Raw genomic sequence first — 20,452 nt, forward strand, 5'->3', positions numbered from 1 at the left:
TTAATTTGGCTTTATCTCTATTTTTTTCCTTCTTTCTTTTCTATTTAGTCACAAAAAAAATTTACTTATCCAAAAGGCCAATTACATGGGGGCTTGGGCTTCTAGCCTTCTATTTTTTATTCTGCTCATTAGGTACTTGGGCTACCAAAAATATTGCAAGCCCAAATGGGACCAAAAATTAAAAACGAAAAGAAAGAATGCGTGTATAGGGCGCCTAAAGCCCCTCCTCCAGAGTGAGAAACCCCAAACTCCCAAGTCTAAGCTAAACCGCTAGCCGGAATAGAGCGACCACCGATGGGGTTCTTCGACCTAAACATACCGTACACGCATCCGCCAAAAAGGACAGTCGAAGCCAGCCGCACCAGGATTGCCGTGAAGGCCATGGAGCTTGGCTACACTGGAATCGCCTACAACCGCACGATCAGTGGCGTCATATCCGATGAACACCGTTGCTCCATCAAACCTCTCTCCATATCCTCTCTCCTCAACACCCTCCCCTCTCTTTCCCTCTCCGCTAAGCTCCACCGCGACCTCCTCCGTATTCCCTTGTCCACCCCCTTCCGTCAGTACACGCGCGTCACCGTCTTGATCGAGACCCCCTTACATGCCACAGCCGTCTGCTGCGACAACCCTATCCTCAAGACCTACGATCTCGTTGCCATTAAGCCCTCCAGTCGGGCCACATTCGATATGGCATGCCAGAAATCGGAGGTAAGTTAATTAGAGATTTAGAGCTTTGTTATAACTGTTTATGTAACTAAATCCTTGTAGCGGAAGCGTAACGACCAAATATGAGTTCAATTGTGTGTATAGGGTTGAAGTGATTAACTTTTCAATGCTGAAGTGATTGCAGGTAGATATCATTACGGTTGACTTTTCGAAGGGGATGCCGTGTAGAATGACGGAGAACATGGTTAAAGTTGCTGCCGAGGTTTGCTCTGCAATCTTTTCTTTTACTTCAATGAGCAAAAGGATTAATGTAATGAATGAATCCTTTTAATAGAGTTCAGTTAATTGATACGTGGTTTGTTAATATTTCTACACAGCGAGGGGTTTGCTTTGAAGTTGATTACTCTTGTCTTTTAAATAATGCTAAAATCAGGGAGCAGTGGATCTACGGTGCTAAGGTAATGTCTATTTTCCTGAATGATTCTCGGATTGAGTGGCCAAGTATACTGGAGGATTTTCGCAACTTGATTATTTACTTGTTATGATGAGTTATCATCATTTGATGAGTCTTAATCAACTCGGTGGTGTCAGTCTTAAGCAGAATTACTTCTACATTTGAGGGTTGATACTATATCTGCTTTGTGCTTTGGCTTGAATTTGTTTCTAGGATGTAGTTTTAGTGTATGTATTAAGTGAGAAAGAGAAAGTAAAGTAGTCTGATAACTATTGGTTGACCTTAGTAGTTTGCTTCTAGGTACCTTTTTTGACACTGACATTAGAACACATGTAAACTAACACACTGATTAAACGTGTAGTGTTTGATGGAGTGGACTCAGGGAAGAAACGTTATCTTTTCAAGTTCTGCTCCTTCAGTGAATCTTCTTAGAGGACCTTGGGATGTTGCAAACTTATTGTCCATATTGGGAATCTCCAAGGAGCAAGCTAGAGATGCTATTTCTAAAAACTGTAGGTATGAAAACTTGCACTAATACTTTACTAATGCCTTTGTTTTCTCATGACCAACATTTGAGGTATCTTGAATGTCCTTTCGAACGTTTGCAGGAATCTTTTGGTAAAAGCTTTAAGGAAAAAACGGTTTTACAAAAATGCAATAAGAGTGCAACCATCATCATCAAATACAGTGTCTAATTTTGAGGACGATCAGCAGGAAGAATTACTAAAATGGGATTCTCTCTCCAGTGAAGGTGACATCTCGTTGAATGATTGGGCAAAGTGTTTTTCATCATTATCCTCTAAAGCATCAGAAATTGCTCCCGTGGTTGACAGCATGCCATCTCATGGTTTTCAAACAAAGGATTTCTTACCTTCAAGTAATGCTTCCCCTGTCGTCTCGAATGGTGAAAAGATCAGTCAGTCAACACCTGTACTTAAAAACTCAACTGAGCAGCCCAACAGGCAAGATGAAAGCTCAAGACCCGATGCTATGGAAGCAGATCAAGTGGCGATGACGACAATGACAACAACGCCAGCAACAATATCAACAAAAAAATCTTGTCCTACTAGGTGTAGTCAATTACACGGATCAAATGACATCCTTTTGAGCTGCAACAAATTGTGTGAGAAAACTAAAAAAAGTATACCCACTGAAACATTCAATTCTAGAAAATCACATGATTCACAATCAAACTTGGGCACCCTCGGCACTGCGTTGGATGCTGTGATACAAAATGAGAACAGCAAACTGCAGAAATTTTTGCAAGATGCAAAACGTGATGATGAACATGATAGTGAGAAAATATTTTATCCTAATTTAAATGCAAAAATTACAGAGATGCATGAAGCTCCTCAAAGTGAGGATTTGGAAATTGCACAGCATACAGTCTCAAAGACAGACATATCTATTTCCAAAAATTTATTGGTGGCTGAACAATCCGGTAAACTTGAAACTGAAGCAGTTAAACTTGATGAGATGGAGATTGAAGAGGATGGTTCTGCAGTTGTAACTCATATAGAAGATCAAAAACTTAATAAACTGAGCACTGAATCTGATCAAGTTTCCCCGGTTGAGTCTGTATCAGGTACCCTATCTGATGATGTACATCTTTACTTTTATATTGCAAGCTGTGTTATTTTTCTCTCATTCAATCACAGAAGTTCATATAATTTGTTTGGTTTTATCCCCACTCACCAGAAGTTGATTAATATGTTTGATGTCACTTCATTTTCCCAAATGTATTATAATTCCTAGCTTCCCCCATAAATGTTTAAATGCATTTGATAATATTTTTTGCACGTTCCTGTTATAAGTTTCGAATAATATGTAAAAACAACTGAGCAAATTTCTGTTTTCTGTAGGTCGATCGAGAGTGAAGCGGAGGAGACCTCCAGCACCACCTTTGTTCCCTTTCAAACGATTATTTAGTCGAATGCTTTTTAAGAGGAAAGGTAGAAAAAAGAAGAGCAAAACTAAGCCAGAATAATCTCCCCAACTCCCATCTCGCTGGTGGAATATTTTTGGTTATTTGGCATAGATGTGAGCTAATTCTTTAATGTTATATGAACTCTAAATTTTGGGAATATCACTTAATGATAGATAGTGTTTTCGTTATGACTGCTTAATCAACTGTGATCCAAGCCTTGTGATTTATTTGATACACAGTAACTAGGGGTGTTCGCGGTGCGGTTTGGATCGGTTTTGAGTAAAAAACTCATCCGATCCGAACATTATGTTTACTTGCGGTGCGGTTTGGATTGGATGATTTTTAAAAAAAATCCGATCCGATCCAATTTCGAGCGGTTTGGATTGGATTTGGATTTACGGTTTTGTAAATTAAAAAGATTAAATATATATAACAAGTCTCGATATCAAATTTTAAATAACCAACAATTACATAACAAGTCTTAACAATATCTTAAAAAACCAACGATAACAACAATAGAAATAAAATTATAGGTTAGTTAAAATAAATAAATAAATCACATTTTGAACATAAAATATTTACTAAATAATAATAATACATGAAAAATATAAAAATAAACAAATTGAATATGTTATAAGTATAATTGTAAACATAATAATAAAATAATAATATTATAACACATTGTGCGGTTTGGATTGGATTGGATCGGTTGTAAAAAGTAAATCCGAAATCCAATCCGATCAAGCGGTTTGCAAAAAATAAAATCCAATCAAATCTGAATTAGTGCAATTTTAATCGGTTTTCAGTTTAGATTAGATTAGATGAGCGATTTAATTTAGATCTATTTAGATTTAAACACCCCTAACAATAACGAAAATTTATAGAATATAATACAACCAAGAGTATTTTAATTCACGACTATGTATTCAGTCCGATAAATCAGTGCATCTGCTACAGGCCTACAGTCTAAAATAACTAATTATAATTTACAATCCCGCTATGTTATATGTCTAATAAAAATGTCTTTTTTATAGTCGTGTTTAATAGAAATATCTTTATAAATATATTTTTTGGATGTGTTTTTTTTATATATGTGTTTAAAATATAATAATTAATTATTATTAATAATAAATTGACAGATAATATGTTAGTACCTATACTTTTTCTATAATTTATTATCTAAAATCGTGAAGGCAGTAGAAACTAGAAAATAATCTATGTGCCTGGGTTATTTTGTTGCATTTATTTATAACTACAAGACACAGAGATACAAATATATAAAATTATGTTTAACAAATAAAATATGAACAAATATATTTTATTTAAAAACTCTAAATTAATATATTTTATATTTTTTTATAAAAAAATATAAAAAAATACTAATAAAAAATATAATTTATTTTTTATTTTATTATTTTTATTAAATTATTATAATTATATTTTTTATTATTATATTATTTTTAATTTGTTATTAAATAGAATAATTTTTATATTTTCATTTTTTATGTTTTGTTTTTAACATTGTATTTTATTCTATTTTCATATAATTTGTTTGGTTTTATCCCCACCCACTGATTAATATGTTTGATGTCACTTCATTTTCCCAAATGTATTATAATTCCTAGCTTCCCCCATAAATGTTTAAATGCATTTGATAATATTTTTTGCACGTTCCTGTTATAAGATTCGAATAATATGTAAAAATAACTGAGCAAATTTCTATTTTCTGTAGGTCGATCGAGAGTGAAGCGGAGGAGACCTCCAGCACCACCTTTGTTCCCTTTCAAACGATTATTTAGTCGAATGCTTTTTAAGAGGAAAGGTAGAAAAAAAAAGAGCAAAACTAAGCCAGAATAATCTCCCCAACTCCCATCTTGCTGGTGGAATATTTTTGGTTATTTGGCATAGATGTGAGCTAATTCTTTAATGTTATATGAACTCTAAATTTTGGGAATATCACTTAATGATAGATAGTGTTTTCGTTATGACTGCTTAATCAACTGTGATCCAAGCCTTGTGATTTATTTGATACACAGTAACTAGGGGTGTTCGCGGTGCGGTTTGGATCGGTTTTGAGTAAAAAACTCATCCGATCCGAACATTATGTTTACTTGCGGTGCGGTTTGGATTGGATGATTTTTAAAAAAAATCCGATCCGATCCAATTTCGAGCGGTTTGGATTGGATTTGGATTTACGGTTTTGTAAATTAAAAAGATTAAATATATATAACAAGTCTCGATATCAAATTTTAAATAACCAACAATTACATAACAAGTCTTAACAATATCTTAAAAAAACCAACGATAACAACAATAGAAATAAAATTATAGGTTAGTTAAAATAAATAAATAAATCACATTTTGAACATAAAACATTTACTAAATAATAATAATACATGAAAAATATAAAAATGTATAACAAATTGAATATGTTATAAGTATAATTGTAAACATAATAATAAAATAATAATATTATAACACATTGTGCGGTTTGGATTGGATTGGATTGGTTGTAAAAAGTAAATGCGAAATCCAATCCGATCAAGCGGTTTGCAAAAAATAAAATCCAATCAAATCTGAATTAGTGCAATTTTAATCGGTTTTCAGTTTAGATTAGATTAGATGAGCGATTTAATTTAGATCTATTTAGATTTAAACACCCCTAACAATAACGAAAATTTATAGAATATAATACAACCAAGAGTATTTTAATTCACGACTATGTATTCAGTCCGATAAATCAGTGCATCTGCTACAGGCCTACAGTCTAAAATAACTAATTATAATTTACAATCCCGCTATGTTATGTGTCTAATAAAAATGTCTTTTTTATAGTCGTGTTTAATAGAAATATCTTTATAAATATATTTTTTGGATGTGTTTTTTTATATATGTGTTTAAAATATAATAATTAATTATTATTAATAATAAATTGACAGATAATATGTTAGTACCTATACTTTTTCTATAATTTATTATCTAAAATCGTGAAGGCAGTAGAAACTAGAAAATAATCTATGTGCCTGGGTTATTTTGTTGCATTTATTTATAACTACAAGACACAGAGATACAAATATATAAAATTATGTTTAACAAATAAAATATGAACAAATATATTTTATTTAAAAACTCTAAATTAATATATTTTATATTTTTTTATAAAAAAATATAAAAAAATACTAATAAAAAATATAATTTATTTTTTATTTTATTATTTTTATTAAATTATTATAATTATATTTTTTATTATTATATTATTTTTAATTTGTTATTAAATAGAATAATTTTTATATTTTCATTTTTTATGTTTTGTTTTTAACATTGTATTTTATTCTATTTTCATATAATTTGTTTGGTTTTATCCCCACCCACTGATTAATATGTTTGATGTCACTTCATTTTCCCAAATGTATTATAATTCCTAGCTTCCCCCATAAATGTTTAAATGCATTTGATAATATTTTTTGCACGTTCCTGTTATAAGATTCGAATAATATGTAAAAATAACTGAGCAAATTTCTGTTTTCTGTAGGTCGATCGAGAGTGAAGCGGAGGAGACCTCCAGCACCACCTTTGTTCCCTTTCAAACGATTATTTAGTCGAATGCTTTTTAAGAGGAAAGGTAGAAAAAAGAAGAGCAAAACTAAGCCAGAATAATCTCCCCAACTCCCATCTCGCTGGTGGAATATTTTTGGTTATTTGGCATAGATGTGAGCTAATTCTTTAATGTTATATGAACTCTAAATTTTGGGAATATCACTTAATGATAGATAGTGTTTTCGTTATGACTGCTTAATCAACTGTGATCCAAGCCTTGTGATTTATTTGATACATAGTAATTAGGGGTATTTGCGGTGCGGTTTGGATCGGTTTTGAGTCAAAAACTCATCCGATCCGAACATTATGTTTAATTGCAGTATGGTTTGGATTGGATGATTTTTTAAAAAAAATCCGATCCAATCCAATTTCGAGCGGTTTGGATTGGATTTGGATTTACGGTTTTGGAAATTAAAAAGATTAAATATATATATAACAAGTCTCAATATCAAATTTTAAATAACCAACATGTTGAGGATAAATAAGAGATGAAACTAGCTGTAGTGTGAGGCATGTGATTAGGAGTTAGTTATGCTGAGTTGTCAAGTTTGTTAGAAGGATAATTAGTTGTTAGAAAAATCTGTTTCAGCTGTGACTATAAATTCAAGAGAAAACCTACTCTGGTAGTTTTTTTAGAATCAATGAACTCAATTTCTCGATCTCTTCTCTTCTCTTTTCTCTTCTCTCTGCTCTCTACTCCCTTTCTCTCTTGCTCTTTGCTCTCTTTTTAGATCTAACAGAGTTTTCTGATACCTTCTCATGGTATCAGAGCTCTAGGTTCTGATCCATGGCGCTACCAAGTGAAATTACAGCTTCCGCAATTGTGAACCCTAGAACAACGATCAACACCATCGCGTTCAAGCTCGATGAAAATAACTTCGTTCCATGGAGACGTCAAGCACTGGCCTTCATAAAATCGAATAAACTCAAGGAGCATCTCGATCCAAGAAAAGTACCGAGGAGATATGGATCTGAACAAGATCGATTGACAAACACTGAAACGAAGGAGTTTGATGCTTGGGAGCAAGAGGATCAATTCTTAGTCTCGTGGTTCTTTGCCTCAATGGATCCAGAGTTTACTCATCAGTTGGCTAAGTGTGAATTTGCTTATGAGATCTGGTTCAAACTGAAAGATTATTTTGCAAAAAGGATGAAATCAAAAGTAAAGCAGCTGAAAACACAAATTAAGACCATCAAACTTCAAGGATCTGTAATTGAATATATCTCCAAGATAAAAAAGGTAACAAACTCACTTTCTGCATTAGGTGCACCTCTTACTAGTGAGGAATTTGTCGAAGCAGTAGCTCAAGGCTTAAATGAGGATTACAGTGCTTTTATTACTATGATAATTTCAAAGGCTGATGAAATAACTCAGAGTGAGGTGGAGGCATTATTAGTAGGACAAGAAGAATTAGTTGAGAGATTTAAAAAGAATGTACTTGGCACTATGCATGTAAATTTGGCTCAAGGTTCAGAATCAAAACTGCAAGAACACCACCACAATTACTCTACATATTCATAAATCAACAACATAACTATCAAGGAAGAGGTCAGGAGTTTCGAGGACGAGCTCGTGGTCGAGGATTTAGAGGTGGCAGATCCTTCTATTACGGCAATTCAAGGCCGCAATGTCAGCTATGTGGAAGGATTGGACACATTGTATGGGATTGTTATCACAGGTTTAATCAAAACTATCAAAGACCTTATGAAGCAGCATCAAATTCACCAGCTCCACCGTCTTCAGCCTTTCATCAACCACAGTCACAAACAGACTCACAACCACGAGCATTGGTTGCAGCTGCGCCGTTAACAACACCTTTGACAGATAGAGCGTGGTATCTGGACACAGGAGCATCACACCACCTTATATTTGATGGCAACAATCTAGTTACAGGCTCAGAGTATGAAGGCTCAGAGCAGGTGTTCACAGGTAATGGTCAAGGTATGTGCATCAATAATATTGGCAGAACTATATTATTTCCTGTATCCAACCCTCCTTATCAGCCCAACACACACTACTTTAAATTACTAAACCTACTACATGTTTCCTCAATCACGAAGAACCTCATTAGTGTAGCAAAATTTGCGCAAGATAATCACGTGTTCTTTGAATTCCATCCTTTTGATTGTTTTGTTAAGGATCAGGAGACCAACGATCTGCTTCTCAGAGGGTCTCTTAGAGGAGGACTTTATCAATTTGACAACATTGGCATATTAGCCAGGGCAGTATCATCAAGCGGTTTACCTTCATTTGAAGGAAGAAGAGAAGCTTTGCAAGTAATAAAAGCCACTGCATCTACTAGTAGTGACCAGGAATCTCATTTTAGTGTACAAGAGTCTAGAATAGGTAGTGTTGAGCATGAACAGAAAAGCAAAGAAAAAGAAAAAGAAAAAGAAAAAGAAGAAGAAAAAGAAAAAGAAAGTGAACAAAAACAGAAAAGAAAAGAAGAAGGAAATACACATTGTAAAGCTGTGTCTGTGTCGCAGTTTGAAGTATGGCATAGAAGGTTAGGACATCCGGCTGCAAAAACAGTAGCAAAAGTAATGCAGCGTTGTAAAATTGTGGATGATGATATGAATAAAAGAGACACAACAGCTATTACTCCTTTGTGCAATGCATGTTGTCAAGGAAAACATCATAATTTTCCTTTCTCTGACTCACTTGCTGACTATAACACAACTCTAGAGTTAGTCTACTCTGATATTTGGAGGCCAGCACCAATTATCAGTAGTTCAGGTTTTAGATATTATATAATTTTCATTGATGCCAAAACCAGATACACATGTATATACCTGCTGCAAAACAAAGCTCAAGCTCTCCAAGCCTTTACCCAATACAAATTGCTACTTGAAAACAAGACTGGACACAAGATTAAAAGTCTTCAAACTGACAATGGAGGTGAATTCCTCTCTCACAGCTTCACAGAATTCCTCATTCAGCATGGCATTGCTCATAGGCTTAGTTGTCCTCATACTCACCAACAAAATGGTAGAGTTGAACGGAAACACCGGCACATAACTGAAATGGGCCTAACACTACTTTCTCAAGCCTCTTTACCCCTAAGTTTTTGGGATCAAGCCTTCTTGACAGCCACTCATCTCATTAATCTACTACCCTCATACACCACAGATCAGAAAACACCATTTGAGCTCCTCAATCACAAAGAACCAGACTATTTGTTTCTCAAAACCTTTGAATGTGCATGTTATCCACAACTTAAACCCCACAACACTCATAAATTTAATTTTAAAACTCACAAATGTCTCTTTTTAGGTTACTCCTCTCATCATAAAGGGTACAAATGTCTCTCACTTTCCAGCAAACTCTACGTTTCTAAACATGTCTTATTTGATGAATCTGAGTTTCCTTGTTAATCTCTCTTCTTCAATCAAACTCCAAAACTGAAATCTGTTGTCCCACACCTCCAAACTATCACATCTGCACCATTGCACCTCATTCCAGCCCACACCATTGTCCAACAAAACCATCTCAATGCCCAAGTCACATCTTCAATTAGTATTTCCAACACCACTAGCCCTCTCATACATGAAACACTTGTTCCTAACTCAGATGCCAATTTACACCGTCAAATACTAGACCTTGCACAACAATCCCTTTCCCAATCATCTTCACCGTCCTCCACACCCTTAGCTCAACCTGAGTCTTCTGTCAATATTAGTGCTGCTCATAACTGTCCATTAACTGATGATACTGCTATGACTACTTTTACTTCTGTGTTTTCCTCAAGTAATGCAAGGTTAGCTAAGCAGCTAGAAAGAAGACATGTAGCTCTGCCCACGACAGCGCCTACTCGAACGCATCCTATGGTTATTAGAAGTCGGGCTGGAATTTTTAAGCCGAAACTGTTCACTGCACTGGTTCTGGATAATGTTGTAGACCTCACACAAGTTGAACCTTCTTCAGTGGTACAAGCACTAACCTCGCCGCATTGGAAAGCCGCAATGGATGAGGAGTATGCAGCACTTTTGAAGTGCAAGACATGGAACTTGGTTGAAGAGTCACCAATAGTTGAACCGATTGGATGTCGCTGGGTATTTCGCATCAAAAGACAGCCAGATGGGACAATTCAGAAGTACAAAGCGAGGTTGGTTGCAAAGGAATTTCATTAGCGAGAAGGTTTGGACTATGATCAAGTTTTTAGTCTAGTTGCCAAGTCTACAACAGTACGCACATTGCTGTCTATTGCTGTTTCAAAAGGATGGAGAGTGAGGCAGTTTGATTTCAACAACGCATTTCTCAATGGGGATTTACATGAGAAAGTGTACATGGTGCAACCTGAGGGTTATGCACTTGGTTCTGGCCTTGTGTGAAAATTGGAGAAGGCCCTATATGGCTTAAAACAGGCTCCAAGAGCCTGGTTTCTGAAGCTAAGCAGCACACTTAGAGGATTTGGTTTTGCAAGTACAACCTCAGATCCTTGTCTCTTTGTTCGACACAGTAAAGCTTCAACAATCTATTTTCTAGCATATGTTGATGACATACTGATGACTGGCACTAATCAAACTGAAGTTGATGGTCTGATCCAACAATTAAATAAAGTGTTCACTTTAAAAGACTTGGGGGAAATGAAATTTTTTTGAAATTGAAGTTGAAAGAACTAAAGCTGATACTCTAGTGCTGAAACAGTCTAAATATGTCAAGGATCTGTTGAATAGAGTTGAGATGTTAGAGGCTAGACCTGTTACCACACCAATGGCTAGTACCTTAAAGCTTGATACAATAGGTACAACATTTGATAAGCCCTTTTTGTACAGATCCATAGTGGGTGGGCTGCAATACGCCACCATCACTAGGCCTGATATTGCCTTCTCCGTGAACAAAGTGTCCCAATTTATGCATGCTCCCCTGGAACAGCACTGGAAGGCAGTAAAGAGAATCCTTCGCTACCTGGCCGGGACAATTGAGTTTGGGCTTGAAATTCCCAGAAGCAGCGACTTCAGAATCTTAACATTTTGTGACTCAGATTGGACAACAGATCCTGTGGATAGACGATCAACAACAGGGTATTATATATTCCTTGGGGTGAATCTCATAAATTGGTCAAGCAGGAAGCAAACGGCTGTAGCCAGATCAAGCGCCGAGGCTGAGTTTAGAGCCCTGGCTGATGCCATGACAGACACTATGTGGCTGCAGAAACTCCTCCATGAAATGCACATACCGGCTGGACTTCCTCCAACATTGTTCTGTGACAATCAAAGCACAATGCTCATGAGTCAGAATCCAATTCTGCACAGCCGATCGAAACATTTTGAAATTGATCTCCACTTTGTTCGACATAGAGTTGAGGACAAGCAGGCATATGTAGTTCATATTCCATCTCAAGATCAAATTGCAGATGTTCTTACCAAGCCAGTGAGTCATGATGCCTTCTTGAAGATTAGATGCAAACTAAGACTAGTTGACCAAGCCAAGCTCAAGTTGAGGGGGAATGTTGAGGATAAATAAGAGATGAAACTAGCTGTAGTGTGAGGCATGTGATTAGGAGTTAGTTATGCTGAGTTGTCAAGTTTGTTAGAAGGATAATTAGTTGTTAGAAAAATCTGTTTCAGCTGTGACTATAAATTCAAGAGAAAACCTACTCTGTAATGTAGTTTTTTTAGAATCAATGAACTCAATTTCTCGTTTTCTTCTCTTCTCTTTTCTCTTCTCTCTGCTCTCTACTCCCTTTCTCTCTCGCTCTTTGCTCTCTTTTCAGATCTAACAGAATTTTCTGATACCTTCTCACAATAATGACATAACAAGTCTTAACAATATCTTAAAAAACCAACGATAACAACAATAGAAATAAAATTGTAGGTTAGTTAAAATAAATAAATCACATTTTGAACATAAAATATTTACTAAATAATAATAATACATGAAAAATATAAAAATGTATAACAAATTGAATATGTTATAAGTATAATTGTAAACATAATAATAAAATAATAATATTATAACACATTGTGCGGTTTGGATTGGATTGGATCGATTGTGAAAAGTAGATCCTAAATTCAATCCGATCCAGCGGTTTGCAAAAAATAAAATCTAATCAAATCCGAATTAGTGCGGTTTTAATCAATTTTCAGTTTAGATTAAATTAGATGAGCGATTTAATTTAGATCTATTTAGATTTGAACACCCTTAACAATAACGAAATTTTATAGAATATAATACAACCAAGAGTATTTTAATTCACGACTATGTATTCAGTCTGATAAATCAGCGCATCTGCTACAGGCCTACAGTCTAAAATAACTAATTATAATTTACAATCCTGCTATGTTATGTGTCTAATAAAAATGTCTTTTTTATAGCCGTGTTAAATAGAAATATCTTTATAAATATATTTTTTGGATGTTTTTTTTATATATGTGTTTAAAATATAATAATTAATTATTATTGATAATAAATTGGCAGATAATATATTGATATCCTATACTTTTCCTATAATTTATTATCTAAAATCGTGAAGGCAGTAGAAACTAGAAAATAATCTATGTGCCTAGGTTATTTTGTTGCATTTATTTATAAGTACAAGACACAGAGATACAAATATATAAAATTATGTTTAACAAATAAAATATGAACAAAGACATTTTATTTAAAAATTTTAAATTAATATATTTTGTATTTTTTTATAAAAAAATATAAAAAGATATTAATAAAAAAATAATTTATTTTTTATTTTATTATTTTTATTAAATTGTTATAATTATATTTTTTATTATTATATTATTTTTAATTTATTATTAAATAGAATATAAAAATTTTTATTTTTATATTTTCATCTTTTATGTTTTGTTTTTAACATTGTATTTTATTCTATTTTCAGAATCAAACAAACCCCTTTTTGAGCAAGTTATAGTGACTTTTTTTATTTGAGCAAGTTAGAGTGACTGAATGCTATTAATCTGAAGTCTGAAGGCTGTGTAACGGGTGGATTTGGAGCATTGCTCTTTCCTCTCAGCTTCCTAGTTCCTTGTAGTAGTGATTGACCCCAGGGAGGGGGTATTGCTCTGCATGTGCCGTTATTATCTTTTTAATATTATGACTTATCACTTTGGTGCTTTTTCCTTAGGTGACATTTGTACTTAACGGTGTCATACTAGTTTTGGTTTTGGAAGCGGCCCCCCCACATGATCTTCTTTTTGTTTAATCAACTTGACTCATCATCATCATGGTTAACAAAACCATTTTTTGCCCCAACCTTGTAGATGCCTAGTTCCATTCATAGCTCGTAGCACATTATAAATTTATAATAGACATTCATCATAAGTAGGATTGAGAAGATCAAACAAACAAGTTGGATTGATTATTTATTTATTTATTTTTGGAGGAATTGACTTCCCAACTCCCAAGTGTTCGAAACACCTCTGCAAGATTTTTAAACATGTTAATGTGAAAATAATAAGACAAAACGATATAAAAAAAAAAGTGAAAAACCATGGAACAAATAACAGCAAGATTGGATGTCACTTTACTTAATTTTGAGTAAAGTAATAATTCGGTTTAACCTGGTGAAAAACGATATAAATTCATGTACATTTAGTATTTTTTTAATGATTTAATATAGATAATCTATGAATTAAAAAATTCAAGAATTTCAACAGAGGACTAAAGTATTATTTTAACCTAATTTAATCATTGTTAATTACATATATTGATATAAAAAATAGCCCACAAACCTAGTGGCTGACACACCGCCGGCCAACAAAAGACGAATAGGGCCGTCCTCCCCCCACCTTCTGAAGTTATCTTAGAATCTATAGCCTTTAACTTGAGAGAGCAACATGAATTCAAAACCTCATCATACTTGGAGAATATTATATATGTCTCATGTATAATCCCTCAATTTCACCATATGTTCATGTTGTTTGATTCCTATGACCTATAAGTAATCATTAGTGCGAGCTTATATTAATCATTCTCGGGAGAGACCATACTTAGAGAAAGTAGGCAATATAAAATATGGTAGGTTGCCTGCTTTGGATGCTAGCACAACTGCTTAGATAAAACAAATGGTTTCAACTTGTAAATATTTGTTTCATTAAATCATTTTAAAAAGATTAGTAGTTATATAATGTTCATGGTAAAAACAAAACTCAAATAAAATTAAGTGAGAAACCTATTCTTCTACATAACTTATCATGATGTATTGCTCTGAAAATAACTATCTCCTTTTCTTTTATTTATTTATAACAACATAAATCATAAAATAACTATCTTAATTAGTTATGATCAGTTATGATCTTAGCTATCCACAACGAGACTTAAACCAATTAAATTTTAGCTCATCAAGTCAATAAGATATGCTCTGAACTGGTATATTTTCTTGGAATTATTTTATTTTTTTAATGAAAATGAGGAAGAAATTATCACAAGGGATAATATATAGACATTACTTTGGTATTTTTTAAAATTACACGATAAATTTTCCTTTCTTATATATTATATTATAATAAGTTTAATTATATTGTACACAGATTTAACATATAAAATAAATATCTTGACATATTTATTTAAATTTAAGGTATCATATTTAAATTAAGCTCTAGATAAATAACCTATCGCGTTCTTTAATTTCTATTCTTATAGAATTATAAAACTTAAAAGATGCTTGAATAATTTTACAGAATACTTAAATGTGTGTTTCAAAAACTTATATTTATCTAAAATTTATTATACAACTATGTTACGTATGTATATATACCAAAATTAATTACTATATATTTATGTATAAATATATACTATTTAATTTATTTTCAATATGTATTTTATATTCTAATATATATTTTATACTAGTAGTTAATTTTAGTGTAAAAAAATATTTTATTTAAGATAAAATATAATTTTTATTCTCAATGTTGTATTTTTTTTTAAAAAGATTTTTAATGTGTAATTTATTTTAATTTTGTTTCTAATAATATTTTTTATTTACTCAATTTTATTCCTAGCGTTTTTAATTTGCTTCAAAACTATACTTATATTTTTAATTTTATTCTTAATATTTTAGATAAATTTAACATCTATGGATAATTTTAATGCAAATAAAAAACGTTAGAAACAAAATTAAATATAATTAAATGTTAGGATTATTTTAAAAAATAAGAACAAAATTTTTTTGTTTATTATATATTAAATTAATTAAACATGCGATTATTTCATTTCAAACGTTAAAAAATAGAGAAAATTCCACCCCCCTCTTCTGCGAGATGCTGAAATGACACTCTCCTCCCCTCTATTTTATAAATGTATATTCTTCTCCCTTCTAACTTTTAAAAAACCTCCTCTTTAATCCATTTTAAATTTTTTATGTTAACTAATGTTAACTTTATCCATTTTTTAAGAAAAAAGAAATTATTTTTTGAAAAAATATCCATTAACAAAAATTTTATTTTTTATCATTAAATTTTTCTACCAAAATATCCTTTAATAAATTATTCTTTTATAGATTAAATTATATTTTTAACAAAATATTTTCAAAAAAATTAATAATTAAATTATTTTTTTCTAAGATACCTAGCCTTCAATAATTTTTTAATTATTAAATTGTGATTTTACTAAAATTTTTGTTAATAATTATTTTTATAGTTACTATTAATTTTTGATATCAATATATATTATTTTAACATTAAATAAAAAATTTTTACCATTGTTAATATGTATAACAATTAATATATATTGATATTGAAAAATAATCTTACTAAATTTTTTTATTCAATGTTAAAATAATATATATAGATAAAAAAATTAATAGTGTTTTGATAAAATAATAATTTAATAATTAAAAAATTATTGAAGGGTATTTTAGAAAAATATATATAATTATTAAATTTTTTAAAAATATAATTTAATCAATAAAAGAATAATTTATTAAAAGATATTTTGGTAAGCAAAATTTAATAATAAAAAATAAAATTTTTGTTAATGGATATTTTTTTAAAAAAATAATTCTTTTTCTTAAAAAATGAATAAAGTTAACATTGGTTAACACAAAAAAATTTAAAATGGATTAAAGAAAAGATTTTTTAAAAATTAGAAGGGAGGAAAATGTTATAAATGGAAAAAAAATATCATTTTAATATCTCGTAAAAAAAAGAGTAGAATTTTCTCTAAAAAATATTCAAAACAAACTTATTACATAATAACATATATTAAAAAAGAATAATTTATCTTTTGATTTTAGGAGGAACCGTAACAAAATTGTAGTCGAAAACTTGGTTTTTGACTCGTGGCTTGACTACTTCACCGAAAGCGCACTAACCAAAATCCTTCTTAGGAGTAGGACTCTCTTTTTCTTGGGTCATTGTCAGAGTATAGCATCCTCAACTATCTATCTCAGTTGCAGTTCAACCATCATAATTGAAAAAACAGTTGACATATATAGCCACTCTCTCGTACCTTCACCACTTCACTTTATTGGGTGATGGTCACATGTCTTTTTACTATTCTGATTATTTTGTAATTGCATCAACAATAAAGGTCATGATACTATAAATACAATTTAGTTTAACCCTGAGTAATAATACTTGCTAAAGTTGTGCTCCAATAATCATACTTTGCTAATATGATAAAAGGTATGGGGCAATAAAAAACTTCACCCTCAGTTAAAGTCAACATGCACATGGTTGGAATAATAAGTAGTAAGCATATTTACATTAGTAACTTGATCTATGCTAAAGTTCTCTAGCTACAACAAAACTAAACATGGAAATCAAATCAAACTAGAATTTATGAAACAGCACCACTTATTCTAATTTCTAATACAATAGACCGAAGGAAGAACTGTCCTGGGACTCTTGTTCCGTATTAGCAGCAACTAGTGAATCAAAGATACTGACCCAGTTTTGATCTTCTTCGTCTTCCTCTGCTCCAGCACCAATGTGATGACTCCATTGATGAACTGATGAATGATTCTTGTCAATTTCGTCGTTCCTCGCGAATCGTCCTCTAATGCGCGGCCTGCTGTCTGCTAAAGTCTTCCTGCAAACATACTGATGATTGCAAGAAGAAAACAAGTTATTATCTCCTTAAATAGTTTATGGAAAAGTATAGGTATACGATGAAAATACTAAATAATGTGAACAATGGATAGATCGGATATTCAATTCATTAGATGTGCGGATTATCATAGTATTAAAATTTAGATAGGTAATTTAAGGGTGTTGTGTGTTTTTACTTTATTAGGACAATTTTAGATTCAATTGTTCATATTATTCATAAAAGTCATTGTTTACCTAACAATGTCCTAAGTTTATATAGTAGTGTATCAAATAGTAGTACACTATAATTTTTAAGTGACTTTTTTTTTACTGCAAAATTTTAGCATGACATTAACAGGGTTACTACTTACTTACCAGTAGTTAGAGCAAGACAAGTTTCATAGTTCAAAAGATTCATATCACCATGTCATCTTATCATGTATTAAAATACACTTGAAATCACACTTATGTCTAATAAATTCAGCAGTATTTTGTCCAAAAACATAATAACCATTTCACTGCATTCCACAATAATCCACACCATAACTTTCGCTAGTTCATTTGTAATTACAAATTTTGTTTTATTTAAGTGATTATTCATGTGCAGATCAGATCTCTTCAAGTTAAAAACACAAAAGCGAATAATAGTATATACCTTAATTTTCTTGTTGAAGTTTCTTTGGTTTCTCTTGGTTCTATACCTCTCAATCCTGAGTTTCTTCTCCTCAGGGCTATACCTACATGCTCTACTCATTCCTTCAATGATCATGCTGCTTTCACTTGACAATGGACTATCAGCTGATTCATTATTGTTATGCATGATGCCGCCATGAGTCCCCTGTACCAAGAAAACAAACGTTGCATGCCAAGAATGAAGGAATGAAGGAACGAAAGAAAGCTAATATATGGTGCGTACGTGGAGATCACCGGTGCTGCAAACTCTCCTAAGAGGAGCGTCGTCGTCGAACAACTCAGCCAAGAGAGCAGAGAAAGGATTCTTATGGAGAGAGTGGCTGCTAACGCTCCTCTGCATCACCGACCCTTGCTCACTATTGTAACTACCGCTGCTACTACTCTTGTTGAAGCTTATTATCTCCGAGTTGTTGCAGTTCAGAAGCGATTCCAACTCCGTCAGGGCCAGTTCGTCCGGGAACGGGTGCACTGGGGGATAATCCGGCGAGAGAAAAGTTGATGATGAGGTGGCGCGTGTATACATGGCGCGTGTGATTATTACAATTTGTGTTATTAATGGACGCAAGTGAGAAGTGAGTAATGCACACTCTCATTTATATAAGAATAAGACAGTAAAATTTGAATGACGTGGAGAATGACATCATCTTCTTCATAGCATTTGCTAAAGCGTTGACCTCTAAACATTCAACTCAGACACACTTATTAGGACTGAGAAGAGGACCGTTGCTACGGTAACTTACCAACATTTTAACAAATATTTTTATGCAAAACTAATATATGTGATTCAATTGTTTAATATTATTATATGCATCAATTTGTATTATTATCTTTATATAAAAATATTTTATAAATCATAATATATATGTATATTTTAATTATTTTTATATAAAATTATTTTATCTGAATAATTACTTATTAATTCTTTTAATCCATCTGGTATATCAGTAATTTAATCATTATAACCCAGTTATAAATTTAATATATATATATATATATATATATATATATACACACACAGACATTTTAATGCTTAATTTGGTAATGAATAAAATCGTTCATAGTTTTTATTATAATCATCAATCTTCAAATTAGTAACTAAAGATTCTAAAACAGTAACATTACCGATTATTTAAAAAAAAATTATGAAAAAGAAAATATTTAATAAAAATAGTCAAAATTTATTTTATTTAATAATTATTAATAAATATTAAATAAAATATTTTTTTAACCAGCATTATCGTTATAAAAATGAGTGTAAAGTATGTTAAAAAATTCTATCTCAAAAAAATATTTGATAAAATATTCTATAAACTTAACTTGTGTGCTGAAATCTTTTTTACACTTATCCATCCTAAACGTTTTTTTCAAAAAGCTAAAATATATCTTGTTCTCAGACAAAAAAAATATGAAATTTAAGATCAAAATCATCACACAAGAACAATTAGTATTTTGAAAACTAATTATTTTTTTTTTTTACGGGTAACTCCCTGGCCAATGTGATCATCTTAGTTAGTTTAACTCAGCTGAATAGTTAAGTTAATTGATCCATGTTACTGGACATAATTATTGTTGAGCGATTCTAAATTTGGATAGAACTACTATTGTTAGCATTGTTAATGTCTGATGGCATTTCACGCATATGGAAATCCATTTATTTATGAGATTCTTCGACTTTGAGATGAGACAAATAGCCCCGTGTGTCTCCATTCAGCTAGTAAAATAAAGTAGTTACTTTTAACACAACAGTGCGTGGTTTGGTGCCATTTGCACTCCATATACACCTACCTTTATAACCATCAGGATCTACTCCAACTCACTTGAATCTGTAGTCTCACACATGGCACATCTTTTCACCATTGTACGGAACTATAAAATACTAACACGTCTCTAGATCTGGATTCTACACTCTAGTGTACCATCTTCCTTTTCCATCTTTTTATTCAGCGTGTTAGGATTTTGTTCACAAATAAGTGAATAACAGATACATCTCCTGTATGTAACATATAAGAAGCAATGGATACAATTTTTAGAGAGCACATGAGTTTTGTGGGACTAATACTTTAAAAAAGAGTATTACGTCAAAAATCGAACAATTTTTAAAAAATCCTTGCTCCATAAAAGTTAGT

The 20,452-nt window shown here is 31.9% G+C and overlaps 3 protein-coding genes across 3 annotated transcripts; 2 read left to right on the forward strand and 1 right to left on the reverse strand.

Moving 5' to 3' along the window:
• The first annotated feature begins 207 nt into the window (after nucleotides 1-207).
• On the forward strand, nucleotides 208-3,238 carry LOC112706738 (protein GAMETOPHYTE DEFECTIVE 1). Its single transcript, XM_025758180.2, has 6 exons — nucleotides 208-711; nucleotides 854-931; nucleotides 1,047-1,127; nucleotides 1,485-1,639; nucleotides 1,732-2,708; nucleotides 2,986-3,238. The coding sequence occupies exons 1-6, from the start codon at nucleotides 295-297 to the stop codon at nucleotides 3,108-3,110; spliced, it is 1,833 nt and encodes a 610-aa protein (XP_025613965.1). The 5' UTR covers nucleotides 208-294; the 3' UTR covers nucleotides 3,111-3,238.
• Nucleotides 3,239-7,434: 4,196 nt separating this feature from the next.
• On the forward strand, nucleotides 7,435-12,114 carry LOC140174690 (uncharacterized). Its single transcript, XM_072200182.1, has 7 exons — nucleotides 7,435-8,116; nucleotides 8,191-8,630; nucleotides 8,787-8,924; nucleotides 9,135-9,384; nucleotides 10,219-10,753; nucleotides 10,811-10,973; nucleotides 11,296-12,114. Exons 1-7 carry the CDS (start codon nucleotides 7,435-7,437, stop codon nucleotides 12,112-12,114), a joined length of 3,027 nt encoding a protein of 1,008 aa, XP_072056283.1.
• Nucleotides 12,115-17,189: 5,075 nt separating this feature from the next.
• LOC112706739 (uncharacterized) lies at nucleotides 17,190-18,887 on the reverse strand. Its single transcript, XM_025758181.2, has 3 exons — nucleotides 18,550-18,887; nucleotides 18,289-18,471; nucleotides 17,190-17,645 (listed from the first exon to the last, which is right to left on the reverse strand). Exons 1-3 carry the CDS (start codon nucleotides 18,847-18,849, stop codon nucleotides 17,412-17,414), a joined length of 717 nt encoding a protein of 238 aa, XP_025613966.1. The 5' UTR covers nucleotides 18,850-18,887; the 3' UTR covers nucleotides 17,190-17,411.
• Between the last annotated feature and the right edge of the window lie 1,565 nt (nucleotides 18,888-20,452).

The sequence above is a fragment of the Arachis hypogaea genome, chromosome 8, assembly GCF_003086295.3.
Source record: "Arachis hypogaea cultivar Tifrunner chromosome 8, arahy.Tifrunner.gnm2.J5K5, whole genome shotgun sequence".
NCBI classification, from domain to species: Eukaryota; Viridiplantae; Streptophyta; class Magnoliopsida; order Fabales; family Fabaceae; genus Arachis; species Arachis hypogaea.